Consider the following 23,451-nt stretch of genomic DNA (forward strand, 5'->3'; position numbering starts at 1 on the left):
GTTCAGCAACATCTGGGGGGCCGGAGTTTCAGGACCCCTGCTTTAAAGTCTCTTTTTTTTTTTTTTAGGATGGTCTGGAGTCTGAAGAGCCTGGTACAGATGACGGACGCTTTTATTTTCACTTGGGGGATGCATACCAAAGAATTGGAAACAAAGAAGAGGTGAAATTATCTCAAAACAATTATGACTTGTACTTAAAACAGGCAGTCAAGAGACAGTTTAACTTACTGCTGTAGTGATTACCATGCCAGGTATACCTTAAACTCATTTCCTACTAACTGGGCAAACCATTTTACATTGGTTTTCCCTATAACCTGGGTCCTTGCTTTGTACCAGTTGTACTCCAGTAGCGACATCTGGCACCTGCAGAGCTGTAGAAGCTAGAAGTTGATCCTGCTAGATATTCTTTGCCAATTAATTTAATTCTGTGTAAAGGAATTTGCACAGAATTGACATTAGCCTGTTAGTGACACTGGATAATGACACCCCAATGATGCTACTGGAGGTTGAGTTACATCTCCAACAGCAAAGACTTTGTATGTCTAGCGTTTTTAAAAAGGATTCTATGCAGACAGACTCCAGGCACCATGACCACTTCAACCACTGAAGAGGTCATAGTGTTTGGAGTAACTCTTTGAAGACGGATGGGAAGGAGGTTTATACAGCAATGGTTCCAACCCCAATGGTCCAGGTTTTTACTGTATCATCAGTGTCACAGAATTAGGAAATCCTTAAATCCTCAAGTACTGTGTTGGGAATCATTTGTTTATAGAATGTTTTATTTTCATAACATTGCTTCTCCTTAAACATCATAATCTTGAATTTTAGTACTGATAATGTTTGATGTGATGCCATGTTCAATTTAAAAGTGATATTTGCCATTTGAGATAGTGCAGACATCAGTTTTGATATTATATATGGTTCTAAAATGTGAAGACTTTGCAATTACATTCATAATAATTTTACATTCATATATCCGATATCTTTTTTTTTTTTTTTTTTTTTAATTCTTTATTTTTGGTTTTGCATGAAATAACAGTCTGGCGTGCTGCGCCACAATAGCTACAGCCCACCGGTCATATAGTAACATATGGTGACATGGTATGAGACATACATTACACTTTTTAAAGTAGTATATAAAAAAGAAAAATTAACACAATTTACATTGCAGACATGTAAAATAAACAAAATATCATATAACATTTTAGCTTTTCTATTTTCGGTGTGACACTGGTGTGTTTGTGGGGTCTTACATTTATAAATCCGATTTGGTTAACATAGATCTTCTATTCTGTATGGCTAGGTATGCTTTTTAATTGTAAATGAATGTATTCGCTTCAACTCAAGTCTGTAAGATGTATAATCTGGCACCTTGTCTAAGTATAGGGAGACGGTCAAGGATACTGAGCAGAACCCCCTGAATGACCAGCAGAGGTTACTGGTTTATATACCTATTCCTAATTGTGACTATTATTGAAGTGGGTAAGACAGTTATGTTTTCCAGTCTAGTTAAAAGCAACCGTCCTCATTTAGAGTCAAATAGAGCACTGAAAATTTCAACCTGTTAAAAAAAAAAAAAAAAGGGTTATTGCCATACGCATTGGTGTACAGTAATGCATAAGAACACTAAAGTATTCTAAAAACTTGTTAGGATTCGCAGTGACCTCCATGCCATAACCTGAGTTGCTAATCTGCCGAGCTATCAAAACTGCACCAAAATTATGAATTTTCAGCGAGCAGCACAAATTAGAAAACGACCACTCAGGTCCTGCCAGAGTCACTACCCTTTCTCATTTTAGGAGCCTATTTCCATCAATAGCATTTCCCAATGCAATCGGAACAGTTGAAATATTGAATGCAGGTGCTCTCTTAGGGTCCGATAGCAATAAGAAATAAATAAGTAAAATTAAATCTCACCCTCTGAGCTCCTTCCCACAAGCTAAGCATAGGCATATATCCGATATCTTACACACTGCTTAGGTCAGGGGTAAATTAGTTTTCATTTTGGTACACCTGGTTTGCATGCCATACATACTGTAGGTTATTTTTAAAAAATGTTTGAAGCCCGATGTGGTATTAAACAGTGACATTGGTTTCTAAAATTATTTTAAAATATATCTGACATATTTAAGCTGATGTCAGATATGTTACATTGAAAATCACTGAAAACGGACACAATTATGCATCTTTAGTTATATAATGTTGAATTAGACTACATGATACTGTAAATTGTTTTTTTTTTTAAGTTTTTCCCTTGATTTATTGTTTTGAAAGCAAGCATGTTCAAATTGGATTTTTGTAACGCATTTTCTTTTCTATAATTATGCGTATCTAAATACTAATTTCACACATTTAGATATGGTCCAGGAAATTGTTTTGTTCTTAAGGTGTTTCTTTTAATAAAGTAAAAATATGGCGTAGGGGATGAATAGATCTCCCAAGATTTTAATAAGATGAATTTAAGATTAATTTAAAAAAAATTAATTAATGATCAAACGTTACCAATTGTGTTAATTCTGCTTTAAATATAATTTTATGGAATATTTATCATTGTTAAATCTATTTCTTTGATGCTATACGAGATTCGTTTCATGGTGGCTTAAGGCAGGCAAGAAAATTGGTTTGTATAATGTACATCTATCTGCATTTCTAATTGGGTTTTCGTTACCTTTTAACAAAGAAAAAAAACAGTATGTACAAGTATAATGCACAAGAAAATGACAAAAACAAGGATGGTTGTTGTAGACTTTATTCAGTGGCAGACAGGTGTGCAATGTATATGCAATATATATTTTTTAATAAGTTCACTACAGATAATTATTTTTAAAAGGAACTATACAGGTGCAGAATATGCAGGAATATTCCTTGAGTGTGTAAGACACAATTTTAATGCTACCAATCTCCAGCCCTGCATTCCGGTGCAATTCCAGTCAACCGATTTGAAGTGTTTTTTTTTTCATTTAAGTGAGAAGTCTGCACATGCCTAAATGAGATGCAGACAGTCAAGATTACATGTACTGATTTACCAAAGAAAACAGACAGAGGATGTGAGCACTGGACCTAGATTAACCTTAAGATAGAAGGGCAATAAGGTAAAATAAGCACACTAGAAAGATTAAAAAGAACAAAATAAAATATTCCTGGAATTGGGAAGTTTTATGGTGGTGTCACCAAAACGAAAAGCTATTACAAACGTATTTTTTCTACAATCATTCCGCAGTGGTTGCTGAGCAAGAGTAACCTGCCTTAATCCTTGTTATATTAAAAAATTCTAGACAGTGACATACCTGCATAATGTCTCAAGGTGTGAATTAACAAGTTGAATGTTTCAGGCCTACAAATGGTATGAGGCTGGCCATAAGAAAGGACACTTTGCTTCCCTGTGGCAGCGATCTCTCTACAATGTCAATGGACTGAAAGCACAGCCGTGGTGGACTGCCAGGGAAACTGGATACACTGATTTAGTGAAGGTAATGTGATCAATTTTAACCTTTTACATAAATCCGCGTGCTTGATATCATGTTTCAAGTTAGTTTATGAGTTTATGAACTTTTACATCAGAGCAGGTTTATGCTTTGCATGGTGCTGAACGAACGCCATCAAAGTCCACAGTATGGTTTACTTTCCTAGAGGTGGATGGAAGTTATAGAGATGGAGAGACGAGGTTGGGAAGGAGAAAAAACAAAAACAAAACGTACATATTCACGACTTCTGTATAATAGGAAAATTCGTATAATGTCAAGTTGTATTTTTAATACAGCCATCTATCTCTTTTGAAATCGTCACCTTAATATCATTTTAGATTGCGTATATATTCCACAGTAGTTCGTACATTGATTTTTCTGTATTTTGGCACGATCATAAATTCTGTTCACGAGTTTGTACTTGAGTTTATTTTTGAAATACGACCTAGTAAGATTATTAAAAAACACAATTTGAGGTATATAGAGAAAATTTTATTTTCAGAATATTCCACTAGTATGCACTGTAAGAAACCCCATAAAATTAGATGATACGGCCATTTTAATGATGGCTAATTGCATTAACATTCTGTAGTTGTTTCAGTACATTAAAGACTATCGAATGCTACCTTGCTGACACAGCACTAAAGATGGGAGAAAATAATTTTTATCTCATTGTAAACTTCGCAAATTGCCATTTTTATCTTTTCCTTCTAGAATTGCCATTGGAAAGAAATAAGAAAGAAATAGTACAATGTTCCCCATTTTTAAATAGATGTTTGCACAAAACAGGGATTTTTATTTGTATATCTTTACAAATAAAAACAATTTGAAGGGCCAACACATGTAATTTAATGCATATACATAACTCAAATAAATTATTACATATTCAGTTCAGGTTATTCGGTAAGCCAGAAATTGACGTGAATTTTAGGACAAAATATTTAAACATACATCAGTTATTTTTTTCAGTTGGCGGCCTTAGTACAAGTACAATTCATAGTTTTGTGAATAACCCCAAAAGTCAGGTATGCATGAGTTTGTGTATTCCACATTTTCAGGATGAAATTAGAAAGAATGTACCTTTTCTTACGTACTGTTCATCGAAGCAAAAAGAGATGTGTTTTTTTTCCTTAAGGCTCACAAAACATCAAGAGGATTTTACATTCACAGCAGCTGGGATCTACCTTTTGGCCATACCTGCTCCAGAACATTGCCTGGGGAGTAACACGGAGGAATTCAACTTTAAACTAATATGAAATGTTGAGTTTGAACCAGAAACAGACTTTGCTTTTCTCATCCTGCAATTTGGCTCTTATTACATTGTATCATGGATTGAACTTAGTCTAACTTTAACAGAAATAAGCTGACAAGCACTATGATTCTCATTTACTTTAATTTCCTTCAGCAAGGCAGTAAGATAAATAAGTGAAGTCATCTTAATGTAGGGATACTTGACTTTTTTCATGCAAATAATGTTGATTACAAGTGGATCTAAAACTTAATCTTGTAACACAGTATATGTTCTGCACAATTTTCAATGACTTCGTGCGCAAAGTACATGAGTAATTATAGCTGACTATACTCCATTACTCTATTACTAGGGTACTTGATGCTATGGTAACATGACTTGGATACTGCAACATCATTTCTTGGTTGATAATTATTATTACTGTGATCATTTGTTACCAACATATTTTTTGCAAAATCTTTGCAATTTTTACATAGGTGATATAAATAGAAATGGAAAAAGGAGTTAATAAGGGCTCTGCTAAAATAAGCTTGCAATGGAGACTCTGATTTTTCAGACACTTGATAGAGCTGTTGAATGCTAATCGTTCGTGCAGTCGATGATACTGCAAAGTGTTAAATGGGCATCGGCTGGTGGTGCTCGCTGCTTATTACTGGAATACATGCCCCAAAGAATAGTATTTCTAAGAACATATCAAGGAAAATTGTTGCATGGTTTTGTTGAAATGATTTTGGCTCTAAAACACATTCCAAAATGGGAATATTCTATGAGTGTATCTGATGGTGTTTAGCACAGAGGCGATCATGGTGTAAATCCTCCAATCAAAGGCTTCTGTGAGAAGCCTTTGATTTGAACTCCATGTGGCTCCCATGACATCAGACAGGGGTGCGCCAAGCCTGGGAGCTTCACCCGGGACAGGATTAAAGGAGAACAATAGTGTTAGGAATACAAACATGTATTTATAACCCTATAGTGTTAAACTAGCTCTTTAAGTCTCTGACCCACCTCTCTGTAGGGTTAAAAGGTTGTTTTACTTACCTTTTCTCCATCGCAGAGGCTGTCTCTCCACACCTGGTCCAGCATCTATGGCTAAGATCATGAAAACGCTGTGCTGCGTCAATCAGCACCTCCTCTTTGAGATGCAGTAAATCAATGAGTGTTCAGCGTGCACATACAGAGCATGGAGATGATGAACGTCGGTGTTGTACACAGTGAAGCACCTCAAGTGACCATCTGAGTGACTGCCACTAGAGGTGTTACTAGGTAGCAATGTAAACACTTCCTTTATCTAAAAATGCAGTGTTTAGATTGAAAAGCCTTTGGGGACATGCTATATCACCAGAACCACTACATTAAGCTGTAGCGGTTCTGCTGATTATAGTGTCTCTTTAAGATGAGTTATACTTGATTTAACATGCTCTTTGAGAATTTGTTTTCGGAACGGACTGTGGGGGGACCGGTAGAATAATGCCAATAGAACGTTCTTCTATTTTTACACTAAAAAGGGTTGGAAAAACCCTTTAATATACATTTAGGCAAAAATAGACCATCACATAAAAAAGGTCAATGTGCAAGTTAGGTGATGTTTTATTCAGTGGTTGTGACTGTTCTCCATAAAAGGAACGCTCCGCACACCATAATAACTTCATTTCAGTGAAGGTGTTCTGATGCATGAGGTCCTGTGTGGTCCTGTGTGCTGTACTGCCTTAAGGGACTAAACGATTTCACACTAAAGTTGTCCGGACGGCGCCCGTGAGCTCAGCTTTTCTTGCTCTGCATCAGTCACTGGCTTCAAAGAGGAAGCTTCTGAGTGGGCACTCATGATAGGCTTAGAGAGTCAGTCTGTCACCAGTGCGCAGTCCAAGGGTTCCTTATTGAAGCTGGGGGAGACAGAAAGAGGAGAAAGAGGGGCTGAGCCCATGGGTACCATCTGAGAAACTATTGGGATTTAAACTGTTCATAAACAGTTTAATTCATCCAGGTAAGATGGTGTTCAGAACATGCAGGCACCATAAGAACTCTATTTTATGAAGCCTGTCGCGTTCCTTTAAAGCAGTCCAGTATAAGAAAACTTGATTTACAAAACATTAACAGGCATAAAATAATAAATATTAAAACAATTTTTTTTTATCACACCTACTAATGATTTGCTTTAATTATTAGCATATGTTTGTGTGGAGGAAATGCATGATTTGTTTCAACAACAATGTAATTCTCTCATGTGGTTTGCTAACATAAAACTAATTACAAATTGTAATTTGACTTTCCATTGGACTGTCAGTGTTTACCTCTTAAGCATCTAAATAGGTTAACCTCTCTGATGCGTGCTAGCAATGAGCTAAGCCCCATAGCTTTCAGTCTTAACGAAGGTATAAAAAACAATCAGCCATAGCTGCACAGTCTTGAAAATCAGCATGGTTCTGTCATCCCTTAAATCAATACATGGCTCAAACATTGTTCATGGTCTGAAGAACACAACATTGTCAGGAAGTATAAACTTATGAACCTATTAATTGAGGTGCATGTACAAGTTACAATAAAATCATTCTACGTGCATCTGATTGTGTAGCAGACCTTGAATATTACACTCTTAAGCTTTTCTTGAAATCCAGCTCTGAGCACTCTCAGCCAGCCTGCATTTAAGGCTGATGAGTCTGCAGCCTTATAACATCTAAACGCTCTGCTGTTAAACTACATCTCCACTGGAGCATCTTATGTTCTTTTTTTTAATTTTAATTATTTATGTAAACACTGTATTAAAAGGCCAGTTGGGAGTGTCGGACAGATTTTATGATTCGGGGAATGTTTAAGATATTCAAAGATAATTAGGGTTATTCAACAAAGAGAATTCACAGTGAAATTCAAATTTAGAGGGACACTATAGTCACCAGAACAACTACAGCTTATTGTATTTGTTCTGGTGAGTATAATATTTCCCTTCAGGCGTTTTGCACTAAACACTGTCTTTTCGGAGAAAATGCAGTGATAACATTACAGCCTATGGATTACTCCACTGGTCACTCCTCTCATGGCAGCTAGAGGTGCTTCCTGGGGCAGTGCTGCACAGTGTGCTGCACTGCCATTCAGTTTCTCCATGCACTGCATGGAGGCACTGCACTTTCCTTTGATTCAATGTATCTCTATGAAGAGATGCTGATTGGCCAGGGCTGTGTTTGACTTATGCTGGCTCTGCCCCTGATCTGTCTCCTTGATAGTCTCAGCCAATCCTATGGGAAAGCATTGTGATTGGCTCAGAGAATCACATCTGATGAGGATAGCCAAGCAGGCAGATTCAAAACCCTATAGGGTTCCTTTATGGTCAAAGTTGCTGAACTGGAAAATCCGCTAAATCGGCTATGCTTTCAGTTTGGCTGCTCATGCCTTTAACTGAAATTTATTTGGAATGTGTAGATGAGCAGTATGGCCATTGTACAATTGTAAATTATTTGCTTGCTTTTTTTGTGTTGTATAAAGATATGTTTGAGGCCTGGGGGGGCCTTCCTTTAATGGCTGAAGGAATTGACATAACATTATTTATGCATTGGGAGTACCCTCCTGGCAGTTTGGCTCCTGTGGATTTTTTTTAACTCTTAGGCCTCAATTGAATAATATTTCCAAATGATTTAATACTATTAAAAGCAACTTTCCATACGATACAAAAATTTCCCACAGAATTTAACCCCTTGACTGCGGACGTGCTAGGTATGTCCCACAAAAATGGTCCTTAAGGGCAAATATATTACTTACCCGCTCGCCGGTGTTGCTCCCGGTCTGGGGGGACTGCCTGACTGCCGAAACAGTCCCCCCTCTGCAAATTACCCACCCGCAGGCCAGAGCGATCATATGCATGTACAAGTTACAATAAAATCATTCTACGTGCATCTGATTGTGTAGCAGACCTTGAATATTACACTCTTAAGCTTTTCTTGAAATCCAGCTCTGAGCACTCTCAGCCAGCCTGCATTTATTTTATAGGCGTGAACTGATAGGTAGTCTCCCTGCTGCTTAGTAGGTGTGATAAAAAAAAATTGTTTTAATATTTATTATTTTATAGGCGTGAACTGATAGGTAGTCTCCCTGCTGCTGGGAAAAACAAATGTTAATACAAAAATAAAAATAATATGTGTATATATATATATATATGTGTGTGTGTGTGTGTGTATATATATATATATATATATATATATATATATATATATATATATATATATATATATACACATATGTATATATTTTACATATATAATGTCATACTAAGTGTATTTTTATATTAATATATACATATATTAATATAAAAATACACTTATAATTAAATTATACACGTAAATATAACTATATATATATATATATATATATATATAATATATTATAAAATATAAATAATAAGTAAATAAAAAATAATAAAATGTAAAAAATCTTTTTTTAAATTGTGTATATATATGTAATTTTATTCTAACTGTATTTTGATATTAATATATATACACAAAATATACTTAGAAGGAAATTATATATCTATGTGTATATATAAATAAATAAAAATACAACTATATATATATATATATATATATATATATATATATATATCCATAATTACACAAATAATTTCATAAATATACACGGATACTTCAAATATATAACTATGTATATATTTCAATTCTAAGTGCATATTGATGTAATATTTTACATTTTTAAGTAATTTTATTGATTGCAATTTGAGGGACCTGCCTGACAACCCAGGCCGAAAGTCCAGATAATTTAATTTGCTAGCACTGTATTTAACCCTGTAACTTTCCATGACACCCTATAACCTGTACATGGCGGGTACTGTTTTACTCGGGAGACTTAGCTGAATACAAATATTTGTGTTTCAAAACAGTAAAACATATCACAGTGATGATATTGTCAAAGTGACGTTTTTTTGCATTTTTTACACACAAACCTCACTTTCACTGATGCTATCATTGTTGTTATACATTTTACTGTTTTGAAAGACTAATATTTGTGTTCAGCAAAGTCTCCCAAGTGTAGCAGTACCCCCCATGTACAGGTTTTATAGTATTTTTTGAAAGTTACAGGATCAAATATAAGGCTTGATTTTCCGTTTGTTTTTTTTCACATTGAAATTTGCCAGGTTGGTTATGTTGCCTTTAAGAGCGTTTGGTATCCCAGGAATAAGAATTACCCCCATGATGGCATACCATTTGCAAAAGAAGACAACCCAAGCTATTGCAAATGGGGCATGTTTAGTCTTTTTTAGTAGCTACTTAGTCACAAATACTGGCCAAAGTCAGCGTTCATATTTATTTTATTTTTTTGCATTTTTAACACACAAACAAATATAAATGCTAACTTTGGCCAGTGTCTGTGACTAAGTGGCTACTACAAAAGACTGGACATACTCCATATTGAATACCCTGAGATGTCTACTTTAAAGAAATATGTACATGTGAGGTGTAATTCAGAGATTTATGACAGAAAACAGTGTTACAATGGGTATTTCTAAACTCAGGGCAAAATTATGAAACTATTTAGCATGGGTGTTTTTTGGCGGTTGTAGATGCGTAACAGATTTTGGGGGTCAAAATTAGAAAAGGTGTTTTTTTTTAAATTTTTTCATCATATTTTATAATTTTTTATAGTAAATTTTATGATATGATGAAAATAATGATATCTTTAAAAAGTCCATTTAATGTCAAGAAAAACTGTAAATAATATGTCTGGGTACAGTAAATGAGTAAGAGGAAAATTACAGCTAAACAGAAACACCGCAGAAATGTAAAAACAGCCCTGGTTCCAAATGGTAAGAAAATTGAAAAACTGTGTAGTCACTAAGGGGTTAATGGTGACTTCAGTAGATATATCATTTGGGAAGTTTTTCTAACGGCAATGAATCATTTGGTAAGCTTATTAAATCGAGGCCTCGGTTTGTTAGTTATTTGTTTCAATTTTGGTATTTTCATTCTCCTGCAGATGTTGTTTAAGATGTATATTATTTACATAGCTGGTGTAGATGAACATCTTGTAACATTTGCATGTGTTATTCTTTTGCTTATCTAAGACGTTAGAAGCAAACTGGAAAGTCATTCGTGATGAAGGACTTGCTGTGATGGATCAAACCAAAGGTCTCTTTCTTCCAGAAGATGAAAACCTAAGGGAAAAGGGAGACTGGAGTCAATATACTTTATGGCAACGAGGTAAATAATAAAAGAACATGCACCCTGCAGCCTTGTTCTTGGCATTTTTGTTTGGCTGAGAACCCATGCCTATCAAGTGTCATCTCTTACAGTACATACCAGCATGTTCATTGTCACTGTCCCTAAACTATGCAACTTACTCTTGACTTTGCCAAAGTACCTACTGAGCCCAAAAACGTGTCCTGCTCAAAATTCATAGTGACATGTTCTTTCTCACTGCTCTACATTATACTTAGCAACCACATTGCTCAATTCATAGCATCTACACTACATTGCTTTGTATGAAAAAAAACTACTTTTTTTTTTTTTTAAAGAAAAATTCACTATAGACTGTCAACTCTAAATTGCATGTAAAGTCTGAGTCATATCTGCATTCAGAACAGTGTTTTTTTTTTTTTTTTTTTTTTTTTTAGACTTGTATCCTAACTGGTTAAATTGTTGTGCAAGGTTTTATATTCAAAGTTGCACAATTTCCTAATTAGGTTCCCTCTATGACTATGTATCCTTGTAAAGCAGAGCATACTGCACATTACTCTGTACTCAGATTGTAGCAACTTTATGATAGTTGACACATTTTAAATGTTTTGAGAACTTTTTCTTCAATTCCCTCTGTTAATATTTTATTTATTTGCTTAACCAGGAACTAGGGAGGGGGGATTTCTTTACTACTTTTCCCAGCTTGGTTATTTTGGCTAAATATTGCAATTTTATCAATTTTTTATAACTTCAATTTTTTATAATTTCAGACTTGTAAACAATCAAAGACAAAAGGATAATTGAATTGTGCCTAAGAATAACATATAAAATATCTCCATATCCCCCCAAAATAGTGAATAGATGGGTTTTGCAAAAAAAATCAATAATGCAGGAAACACTAAAAACCTGGAATAGCACATTAACAAATTTTAAAAATCTTATCTTAAACAAAAATCTCATAAAATAATGCAGTTTTAATCTGCACAAGAATTAAGCTGTTTAACAATGCATTACTTTGAAGATTGTGTAGCATGTGCGGAAGTCAGATGATTCATTATTTTCTTTCTTTTTAGGTCAGAAAAATGAAAAGTCCTGTAAAAATTCCCCAAGAACGTGCAGTTTATTAGAAAGGTTTCCAGAATCGTCTGGGTGCCGAAGGGGACAGGTATATAAACAATACATAAACAGTGTGTTCTGTAAGTCTCTAATCCAATGTGTTCCTGACCTGTGCACAGACTATAAATATAATTCTGAATAGACCTCTTTGTTTGAGAACCAGTGAGTTATCCGTGTTGACTGTAGCATTTATCCATCTAAAGTGTTTTGCTTGTCTTCAAACACCACCATCTCCATACTGAAGAACAAATATCTGTACATTTTTAATTTATGGAATTTTTCTTTGTTGTAGATCAAATATTCAGTTATGCACCCAGGAACTCATGTCTGGCCTCATACAGGTCCAACAAACTGTAGACTCCGGATGCATTTAGGATTGGTAATCCCAAAGGAAGGGTGTAAAATACGATGTGCCAATGACACAAGGTATGTGTTTTGTTGTACTCATACTTAATGACCACTGCTCTCTAAAAGTGTAAACTCCATATTGCACTATATTTCATTTTTCACAAGTTCTCATTGAGCTGCAATAGAGCTCATTGAGACATCTGTGACTGGATAGCCAACCAGCAACAGCTGTGGGAATAAGGCTTTGTCCTGCTCATCGCACAATCTTGTGGGTTCCTCCATAAGAATCAGATCGTGAGAGTAACCATTTGCTATTAACTTGAGTAACTTTATAGCAGAGATTAATACAATTACATAATTAAAAAAAATTATTGGTATTGCAACACTAAAGAACATAAGTGGAAGCAAGAATGAAGCACATACTTTTACATAGCAAATTGCCAGACTAGATATTCTCTCATATGCTCTCAATCTCCATTTCTACGGCAATAGAGATACTAAAAAGTGTTTGGTACTGAGATAGTTATTGTGTGAATATACAGTCGAATTTCACCAATAATTGTTTCTTATTTCTTTTTTTCCATCCACCGTTTCATTGTTTTACCCTTGAGATGACCTTGCAGATTTTTTTGTTTCTGAAAACATTCATTATTCCTGTCTTCAGGCAACACCCGGTACCATTCTCTCAACATGTCTAGAAAACTGTCTGCATCTTCTGAATTAAACTTTCAAGTTAGATAACCTACATGAGAAAAGGTGAAACTGCCTGGATTTAAATCATTCATTAAATCTTCAGCACAGTGCTTGGTACCCTTGAAAGAACATTTTTCTACCCAATTCTGTCTTATTTTATGCAAATGTAGGTTGATCTCAAGCACGCTAGACATCAGTACAGCAGTGGTCACATACTGATATAGCAAACATCCAAATAGTAGAAAATTTTACTTTATTCTATGGAATCGTGCCACCAGAGCTCAAACCTTCACATCCTTCACTATTAAACAAATAGAAAAAAAGTACTCCAGAAAGAGAGATTCTAGGATCCAAATAAGACTGCACCAACATTTTTTCGAGTGTTTTTCTATTTTTGCATACATGTATGCAAAAACTTGAAAAATTGGTAAATGCTCACCCATACACAGGTAGTGGACCTCAGCATCCAAAGGCAGAGATGGTCAATCCCGATGATAAAGTACAAAGGTGGATACACCTGCTAGCAATAATCATGGTGCAAAAGTGTTCTTGATGAACATTATCCATAGTTTGTTAATTCTGTAAAACATAATGTTTGTTTAAAAATGTATATATAACAAATGGTGACATAGCAAACTTGATCTATAACAAATCAACTAGCGGAATGAAGATAGACGCATAATACAGTGGCTCCATCCCTGTCTGTTCACTATACGCCACATTTCGCAATACATGGCATCCATGGGCCGCATGAAAAGAGCCCAAATTACCCTCTCGACCCCTAGAACCCAGGGGGACCACCCATCATATCCGGAGCTACCTACACACTCCGGCAGCACTCACAGCTCACCCCCTTCAACGAGGGCACGCTGGTGGTGGGAGGAGACTTTAATACCCCCATGGACCCGAGACTGGACACGTCATCTGGAAAGACAACGCTCCCGGATCATGTCATAAGAGGAAATTCCCACTATCAGAGCAGATGTCCAGGCAGACCTAGAACAGTTCTTCCTAACCAACACCACGCCGGAAGCTAACCCGGCTTCGGGCTGGGAAGCACATAAATGTAATGTCAGGGACCTCCTGATTAAGCACGGTGTGCACCAGAAGAAACTACGCTCATGCGAGGTAAAGGAACTGATCACGCAAATATCATCCTTTGAAACCTTACATTAGGCCACACTCACAGAGGAGATATATAAACAACGGCCAGGGCACAAATTCACTCATGCCTAACATCCAAAATCCAATTCCGACTCCCCAAGAAATCACAGAGCACTGAGAGCCGGGAGGCAAAAATGCTTTGTACAAAAACTGAATCAGACTGGCACACTACACCTGACACCAAAGGGCATAGCGGCAGGCTTGAGATGATCCTATGCTTCCCTATATAATCCAGCCCCAAAGCAAGAGGGAATCGGAACCGCCACCACAACACAAGACAGAAGAACAGCATACATAACCAGACACATCACCTCAAAACTCAGTGAAGAGGAGAGGAAGGCCATGGAAGCGCCCATCACCATGGATGAGCCATAAAGCTGGCCATAAAGCTCGCAAAAGCAGGCAAAAGCTCGGGGGACAGATGCCCTCACTATACAATACTAGAGGGCACACTCCCCATCCCCCCCACCCATAATACTAAGGACTTCTGCCTGACCCCTTCCCGCCCCCCCTCTTTTTTTCTCCTTCTCTCTTTCTCTCCCTTTCTCTTCCTCTCCTCTTTTTATTTCCTTTGTCTCCTTCTCTCCTTCCATCTCCACACCGCCTCCCCCCTATCCCCATCCCTCCGTTCCTGACCCCTCGACACCCCCTCTCAGCCCCCCTCCCCAATGACCCAATGACCAAAAGAGAACCAATTGCCTAGCCCCAGCGGCAAGGCCATGGGGGAACCAAGGGGGAAGGGCCCACTAACAAAACTGACAACTACACAGAAGCTATTACACGAAGAAGCAGACGCAACCTAGACATCCCAGGACACAAGCACACCACACGACAAACCAAACCCACACGGCGGGCATAGAGAAATGATCCAGTTACAGCCAATGGGGGGGGGATATTGGGAAAGGGCTGGCACATAACCAACACCTGAACAAGCGCACACCACTAGAGGCACACGCAGGCCACCCTTGGGAACGATACTCATCGCTAGGACGCACATGGTGAAACACAACGCCAGCACTCTAACCCCCTTAGACACAGAAACCCATGCATCAGAACTTAACGATTTCCTTACAACCCATGTCATAGACATGAGACTTCATATAGCCGTGATGGAATTGTTATGGTACTTTTTAAAAGTAAACCAAAATGTTTAAATGTCTATCTGTTCCTGTCCAAATCAATAAAATTAAATTGCGTATATACGCTGAAGTAATTAAGTCTGACACACAAGGTTCAGGTTAAAATAACTTCGAGAAAGTTTATTGGCAAGTGAAGAAAAAGCGGGCGCGCAGGCCCTTTTAAGAGGCATTTTGCGTCATCATTGATTATTAGAATATCAGCAAATAAACATCATCAATTGGATTAATTGTTAAGTGTCGGTGTTAGTGTCTTACCTATTGGTTCAAAAAATTAAGAGGTTAGTCTCGTGCCCACCCACCAGAGGTGGGATTATTCTGGACACGGGTGGGGATAAGGGGGTCCTAAGCGTCATTTTACACGGTCAATGATATCAGGCTTCATGTCCAGGTGCAAGGTCTCTTATGAATAGAACATTTCATTACTACTGTGTTCTGTGGCCTTCAAACTATACTATCTTACAAGTTCTAAGGAGTAGCCAGCAAGTCTTAAGGAGTAACCAGCACCTCCTGGTATTTGTCCTTGCAGGAAAACACAGTCTTTGTCTACTGTACTAATTGGGTTGAGAAGTTCAGTCACGTAATGTAGTTTTAAAATGAACAAGTTAAGTCATGAGGACAAAATGGAGGATTGAAGAAGTCAGGTTAGGAGGACAAAATGGAGGATTGAAGAAGTCAGGTTAGGAGGACAAAATGGAGGATCATCACAGTATAAAGTTAAAATGGAGTTAGTACAATAATTCAATACAAGTACAATAAGGATTTTTAATAATCCCACATCAGTATGGGATGTACTAGTTATGTAAACTGTTATAGATCACTGTAAGTTTGGAATATGCACCCTGCTACTGCTGTTAAACGTATGTTACATCAAATCAACAAACTCTGTATGTAATTTAAAAAAAAAAACATTGAATAACAAAAAAAAGAATTTTATTCCCCCCCCCCCTCCCCCCCCCCCCCTAAAAAAGAGAACAAATCAACTACAAATAAAAAATGATACATATTCCCAGGGCAGCCTTCTAATGCATTTCGTGTCGCATGGCACTTAATCTTAGGCATAGTGTGTTAGAACACTGCCGGGATACTTAAACTTTCAGCCTAATGATTAGTTAGTTGGGGTGAAACATTAAACCAGTAGAGGGGAGAGAATAGAACATCCCAAGCAAACCACTGCACATTGAAATAACCCAATAAAAAAAAAAAATAAAAAAAGAGAAAAAAAATTAACTAATAAACAAGGTAATAAATAAAAACAATATAATAATCAGCACAAATAATACATTTTATATTGTGCCATAGCTATAGATTGCACTCATAGGATTTAAGAAATTAAATGCATCCAAATCATTCAGGGTTTTCCCAATGAGTTATCACAAAGCCACCCTTGTCTACTTAACATATAACAGTGTCAAGGTTATGCTAAAATTATTTAATTGCTTCATGTTCTAGCCTAGACAGATTGGACTTTTTTTATTTCTTTTTTTACGAAAAAGATTATACGTAACTCTTATCAATTATTTGTAAAGCTTCACAATTCCTATCAAGAGACAGTGACTCTAAATGAAACTGACCCAACTCATCTGAAAACAACTTCTGATTCATTATCTAAGCCTGAATATTGTTGTAATCCTCACTGTCAATCATATCAGAATATACCTGAGAAAGGTGACCAAAAAATTAAAATTTTCTAACATACCGATTAACATCAGCTAAGGTATGAAAAAGATTGAAAGCTTTAGAGGGTGCAAAATTATCACCTTTTTCAAGGTCTTTGATCTGAGAGTCATTGAGAGTTTTATCAGATAGATTTAATACGGTCTGTAAGTTTTCTGATCTGACCGTGTCGAATAACTTTTTCTTACCATTACATGGTCTGCTCCCTTACCCTGAGTGTCTCCTTGGTGACGTCACCTGCATCTCTTGTTTTTTTGCCTTCTCTGTGTAAATTGAAGCAGATCCATTTGATGAATCAGTTGCCCTCTGTGATCTTTCTGTAGCTGATGCGCCTGATGATAAAGAGCAAGTGCTCAAATTAAAATCTGTAGCCTTGGCTTCTGTATCACTGAAACTCACGTTCTTGTGCTGAGGTTGTTTCTTTATGATAGAGTTCACCCTTTCATGAGGTCTTTTTGTCCTTCTATAACTAGGTGGAGATGGCCAAACATACACCCGAGATTGCACATTATCTTCCTTATCATGCTTGTACTTACGTTCTAAAATAGCATTGCTTAGGAGATGCACCCTGTGCTGCATGTCTGTTATGTAATTTAGAAAGTTTAAAATAAAGAAATAAAGTTGCAATATTGTGACTTATGTTTGAATGGTTTCAATAGTTTCATCATACATCACTTTTTTCTTCTTTAACAATTTTTGTATTAAAGATAAAGAACAAACTGAGAGTGCTTCATTACAGTTCTCCATAAATGGCAAATAATCTTTTAGGTCTACTTACTTGGGAACCACTGATCAAATCTTGTTGTCACATGTGACTCCCTATGTATACAGTCAAATGTAAGAGCACACACACACACACGCACGCACTACCATGCACACATAATGTATTCTTCAACCCTCCCCTGCCAGCTGTTTTTCTACATATACCCAAGTAAAGGAAAGAGGGGCTGCTTAGTTATATAATTAATTAAAGTATAACCTGATCAGAGAATATGAAATCACATGGTCTGTTTACCCAATGTAAATTGACTTAAAGACGCCCCATTCACTGGTTCCAAATCTCCCTATGAAATGTACCATGATATGCACAGTGATTTAGACCCCATTGCTTTTCTTTCATACAGTATATGGTTTTGTTTTTTCTCTATTTAACATGTTTCATCTCTCTCTGCGTCGCTGTAGACTTCAGTTGTATCTTGGCCCTCCATAAACAATTGTATAACTTAAAATAGCTTTTCTTTGTTCCACATAACAATCTCTGTTTTTCCAGATTTATGTGCTTACATTTCAACTACTCAATATGTCACCATAATTTCACTGATTATCCCATAAACATTCTCACTCTGAACATCATAGCAGTTTATTGTTTAGAGACATTTCATAAAAAAGTAAAATTTCCATATTTCTCTGGTATCGATGGTAAAAGGCATTTAATGTTGTGAGCAAAGTTTTCCCACCCTAGTAAGAGTAAAGATTTAGCATATGTGCAATCATGCAATTAAAGCTTTACATTTAGCTTTAAATACGTTTATTGGTTTCATAACATATTCCAATGCAATCGTATTATCGTTTAAGCGGGTTAGTGCCTGCGCAGAGGCCTGGTTATCACTGCATGAATGGATATACTAATTGTTGCCTGCGCAGAGGCTCGTCAATCATGTCAATCGTTTTACAACATTTAATATAATATCATATTCGAGTGTGCTTTTTGTCGTCTTTCTTGCCATGACATCGTTCTCTCGTTAGGTTAAAAGTATCTGATTGTGAGTGATCAGTATAGCTGTTGAGTTTAACCAGTGTCGGCCTAATGCATTGCACAGACTCAAACCGTTGTGGTTTGATTAGTGGCTACTTACTGACACATAGCTGCTATGCTTGTACTAACAGAGTATGCTTCTTTTAACCAACCACAAGCTGAGTGTGAGCGTGTCTGTATATATCCTACTGTGCCGCAGTTGGTCATTATGTATGCAGAATCTGCAGTCCCTAGGGGCATTTTAGCATAAACCATGTATTCCTGTAGTGTGTTAAGCTAGCATAGTAGAGTAAAAACTATATGCACGTTACAGAAATTCAAATAACCTCTTAAACACGTGTTACTGTAATCTTGAACGTTAGAAGTTTTATATTGGTTAGGCATCGTCGGGCAATGACATATCCTATAATGTACTTTAACAGGGCATGTACCAGTGTTTTTATGCCGGAGCAACAACGTACAGCGAATAGTGCATTTATATTCTTAGGTTGCTGTTGCCTGTTGTATAGCGTTGTAGACTAACATAATATTGTTGGACTCCTATTGGGCACTATAAAAGCTAGTGTGCGTGGGTGTTCCTCCTTATGTTACAGAGCCCTCGTACTGTGCATTGTGGTTAAGCCACATTAATCGCAGTAGTACTTGTCCAGCCGACCCATCCTGACATGCGTTAATTAGGCGCCAGGGTGTTCAGGGCTGATGGCCTTGCGTATGTTCGCCAACATGTCTCATGAGCAGGTTGGGAAATATAATTTTTGTGCTATTCATGGAAATTACAGTAAAACATTTTGATATGTGCGGTTCACTGGAGCGTTAACAGCAATGCCCTTAAACAGTCATTAAAATTGATAATAAGAAGAAGAGAAATAAACAAAAACAAAAAAAGGGAAAGAGAAAGCAAATAAATGCAAATGCATAACTGAACTGGGCCAGTTCAATATGAACACGGGAGTCACTTCACTGGAGGGGGCGTTATAGCGCCCCGCTTGCGGAGGCCATCCCGCCCGGAATCTTCAGCCTCCCGACCACCCCTACAGACTTCCTAGTGATATGGCTTCTGCTTGCGTTGAGGCGAGGTATGTATTTGTAGGCTGCTCTCTGACTTAGCTTCACCACTCGTCCACACAAGGTATGCATGTTCATGCTGGGCCAGTTAGTCACATCCAAGTCCCCACAGACATCCCCAATATGGCGAACCCCCAGTCCTTCCCCCCCCCCCTCAAGGCATGCCCCCGAATCAGCTGAAAGCTCCACCGCGCTGTGGGCACTCAGACAACGTAGCAGTCCGGCGGTCTCCCCCCCTGTAGAGTCCGCAGGACCCCCATCTCCTGCACCTCCCCAGCTGCATCGGAGCCTCCCTGGAGCTCCAGCTCCGGTATGCCTCGCCCGCTTCCGGTCTCATGCATGGTGCCGGCGCGCGCCCACATGGCCACCGGTCCGCCGGGGGCCCGCGCATCCAAGCTCCACAGGGCTCACAGAGTTAGGGGCACATTCTCCCAGACCACCAACTAATCCAGGGCCCGGGGCCGGCTCCATGCCGATCAGTTTGCCACCCGGGGGAGTCCAGCCGCGGGGTCCGCCACCTCGGGGGCCGAGGTGTCTCAGCGTGGGTCTCTGGCACTTGCAAGCGTGGCACACCATGTTGCTGTGTCGGTATGAGTAGTCCGGCGGCCACGCGCCGGGCAATCCTCCAGTCTCCGAAGCTTGAACTCCTGGGCTGGGATCACCTCCCCGGCTAGGGGGGGGAGCGGGGCCGGGCCGGGACCCCCGTCCTTCGTTCTTTTGTTGCGTGTTGCGGTCTTCGCTTGTCACAGGCTTCAGGGGTTCTCCTCGCCCAGTTTGGGCTGCCAGCGTGGCAAATGGCATGTCTCTTTGCTCCTGGGCATGTCCCCACATAGTTATCCATCTTTTCATCAGGTTCTGGTGGGTTCTCAGTTCGTTTATTAATGTTTTAAGCAGCTAATAGCCAGAGCTCGTGAAGATGGCTGCCGCTCGGCTTGGCGGCCCGGCCCGGCCCCGCCCCAAGCTTTACATTTAGGACATCAAAGCTGTCTTCTACTCAAGGTTTTCTTTTTTTAATCCTTATTGTGAATATTATGCATTCCCTGTTGCTTCTAAAATCTATATTGATTTGTTTGTTCTGTCTCTTTGACGTTCATTAACAAAACAATCCAAAAATGTACCATCAGATTTAGGCTTTTATGGGAGAACCTTTGGATCTTTATGGGTAGCCTTATGGAAATTTGTGGAAATCGCCCCTACCCCCGGGCCAAATAGATTCTAAAATCTGGTATTTATTTAGGATGGAAAAACTTATGGAAACTCTCCATGACATTACTGATCATTTTCTTAAAATGTTTTTCATCTTCCTGTGATAGACCCTTTGAAACTCATGTGGTAGGCTTCTGACGGGAAAGTCTCGTTTGGCCTGCTCTATCGTGATTGATCCCTTTGTTTATTTTTTTCTTCATTTTCTGGCTCTTTTTCTTCTTCTCTCGTCTCCTTTTCTCTCTGCTTTTCTGTTCTGTTGCCTTTGCTCTTTTCTACTTCTCTTTCTTTCTTGCTCTTGTTATTTGAGTGGTGACTTATTGCTGCTTTTGGTTGAATTTTTTGTTTTACATTTCTGGATTAAATTCAATCATTTTTATTTTATCGGGAGATCTTCCATTTCTCTCCCTTGTGGAGTTTTGAATATGTGCATTATATGAAGTGTTAGGCCCTATTTAGGAGAGGCCCAGTATAACAACCATTGTATTATAAAACTCTGTTAAATACATTATATATTTTCCTATATCATTGGTTTTTATTGCCTTGCTTGCACAACAAAACTCAAATTTAAATTTAAATGAAAAGAACCATCAGCACGTTCGACTTGTGAGCTTCTACAAAAACTTGTGATTTTTTTTAAATTTAAATAATTTAATAACATGTTGAGCATCATGGCAGCACAGCAAATGTATTTTATTTATTTTTTTGCAGAATTTTTTTTAATTTTGCTGTGGTATGAAAGGTTGTATATGATGTGGATGACTGTTGGTTATGCAAGATGGCATGTTTCTCCTCCACAGATGTCCAAGTGCCACAGCCTATATTATTAATTACTATGACATTAATTAGTGAAAAGAAGTTCCCTTGAAAAATTGTTAAAGAACACAAACAGTTGTGATACATGTGTGAAGAATCCGTTCATTAGGAAGGAAGTTGTGACCACCACTATTCTTGATCGCATACTAATGCAATTGTGACTTGAATTCCTTTTAATAAAAGTCGAATGTCAGAGGAGATTGTTACTTTCATAACCTAATCTGATGTAAACAAGAACTGTTTCATGGTTGCCCATACCCTTGCCTAATATAAAATGCATCTGTTTCCATGGCTGCAGTGCCCTAAACGTGATAAAAATAGTAAGTATTTATGTGGCTGCAACACTTAGGCTGCGTTCATACGTAATTATTTAGAATGTCAAACAATCACATCTAGTATAGCTAGGGTGAAGAAAAATTGATTATGCTTTTTCAATTTTTAATTATTGTTTACAGAATTTGCTGACCAGCATATGGTGGTTCTGTAAGGAAATGAATACAGAAATATTATAGTGTTGTACATTTTAAATTTTATTATATTTTTGTTATGTTTTGCATATGCCATAAACGTTAAAGGGACACTATAGTCACCAGAACAACTACAGCTTTTTGAATAAAATACTGCCTTTTCCAGAGAGAAGGCAGTGTTTACATTGCTGCCTAGGGACACCTCCAGTGGCAGTCACTCAAATGACCACTAGAGGTTTTTCTTAGACAGTGCTGCACAGCCTCCTTGGTTGAGATCATCAGTATTGACGATCTCAGCCAAACATTGGATTGACTGATATTGTGAGTTATTATGATGACAGACAAGCAGGGGTGGGGCCAGCACGGACAGACCCGCGCAGTGCTGGAAAAAATACGAGTTTTCTATTTATTTAAGGGGGATAAGGCCGGGCTCGGGGGCTAACATGTTTTTTTAACACTACAGGGTCAGGAATCCACATATGTATTACTGACCCTATAGTGTTTCTTTAAATATACTTAAAGAAGTTTAAAGGCAGTCTGTTGCTGCTCCCCCGTACTTAGAAACATAGAATGTGACGGCAAATACGAGCCATTTGGCCCATCTAGTCTGCCCCATCTTTTTGGGCTGTACCATTTAATCCAATTTAACCTATGAAAGGCTCCATGTCCTGTTAAAAAAACAGCTTGTCTCCAATCATCAATAAAGGGCAGAAAAGAAACCACAGATGTATTCATGACAATGGCAATAGATTGTATCTATTTATTTATGTCACGGCTTACCTCAGTTATTGGAGCTTCTCAGACCCAGTTATTGGAACTGTTCAGACCCAGTCACCAAAGCTGAATTGGAATATCTAGGGACCTTTTCTGCTCGAACGGCTACCAGGATGATAGCCCTCTCTCTCTGGATACCTCCTCACATGTACTGTAGCTCTGATTATAGCCTTTTCCCTCAGACGTTAGCCGAGACGAATGAACACACAGCACTCTATATATACACAGATTCCCCCTCCAGGGGTAATCCATACAATGCAATATAACACAATCCAATATCTTCCCTGGCTTCACTCTGTCTGTGCTAATGATTGTTAATTAGATCAGTTCATATGATCAGCCCAGATTTTATG

At 37.9% G+C, this 23,451-nt stretch overlaps 1 protein-coding gene across 1 annotated transcript in view; it reads left to right on the top strand.

The window, feature by feature from the left end:
* ASPH (aspartate beta-hydroxylase) overlaps positions 1-23,451 on the top strand; it is a 158,281-nt gene that overhangs the window by 132,310 nt on the left and 2,520 nt on the right. Inside the window, exons 25-29 of the mRNA XM_063451368.1 lie at positions 69-161; positions 3,333-3,470; positions 10,772-10,907; positions 11,957-12,048; positions 12,292-12,425. Of these exons, the coding sequence (XP_063307438.1) occupies positions 69-161; positions 3,333-3,470; positions 10,772-10,907; positions 11,957-12,048; positions 12,292-12,425 (593 nt within the window). The remainder of the gene's footprint in view (positions 1-68; positions 162-3,332; positions 3,471-10,771; positions 10,908-11,956; positions 12,049-12,291; positions 12,426-23,451) is intronic.

The sequence above is a fragment of the Pelobates fuscus genome, chromosome 4 (assembly GCF_036172605.1).
Source record: "Pelobates fuscus isolate aPelFus1 chromosome 4, aPelFus1.pri, whole genome shotgun sequence".
In the NCBI taxonomy this organism is placed as follows: Eukaryota; Metazoa; Chordata; class Amphibia; order Anura; family Pelobatidae; genus Pelobates; species Pelobates fuscus.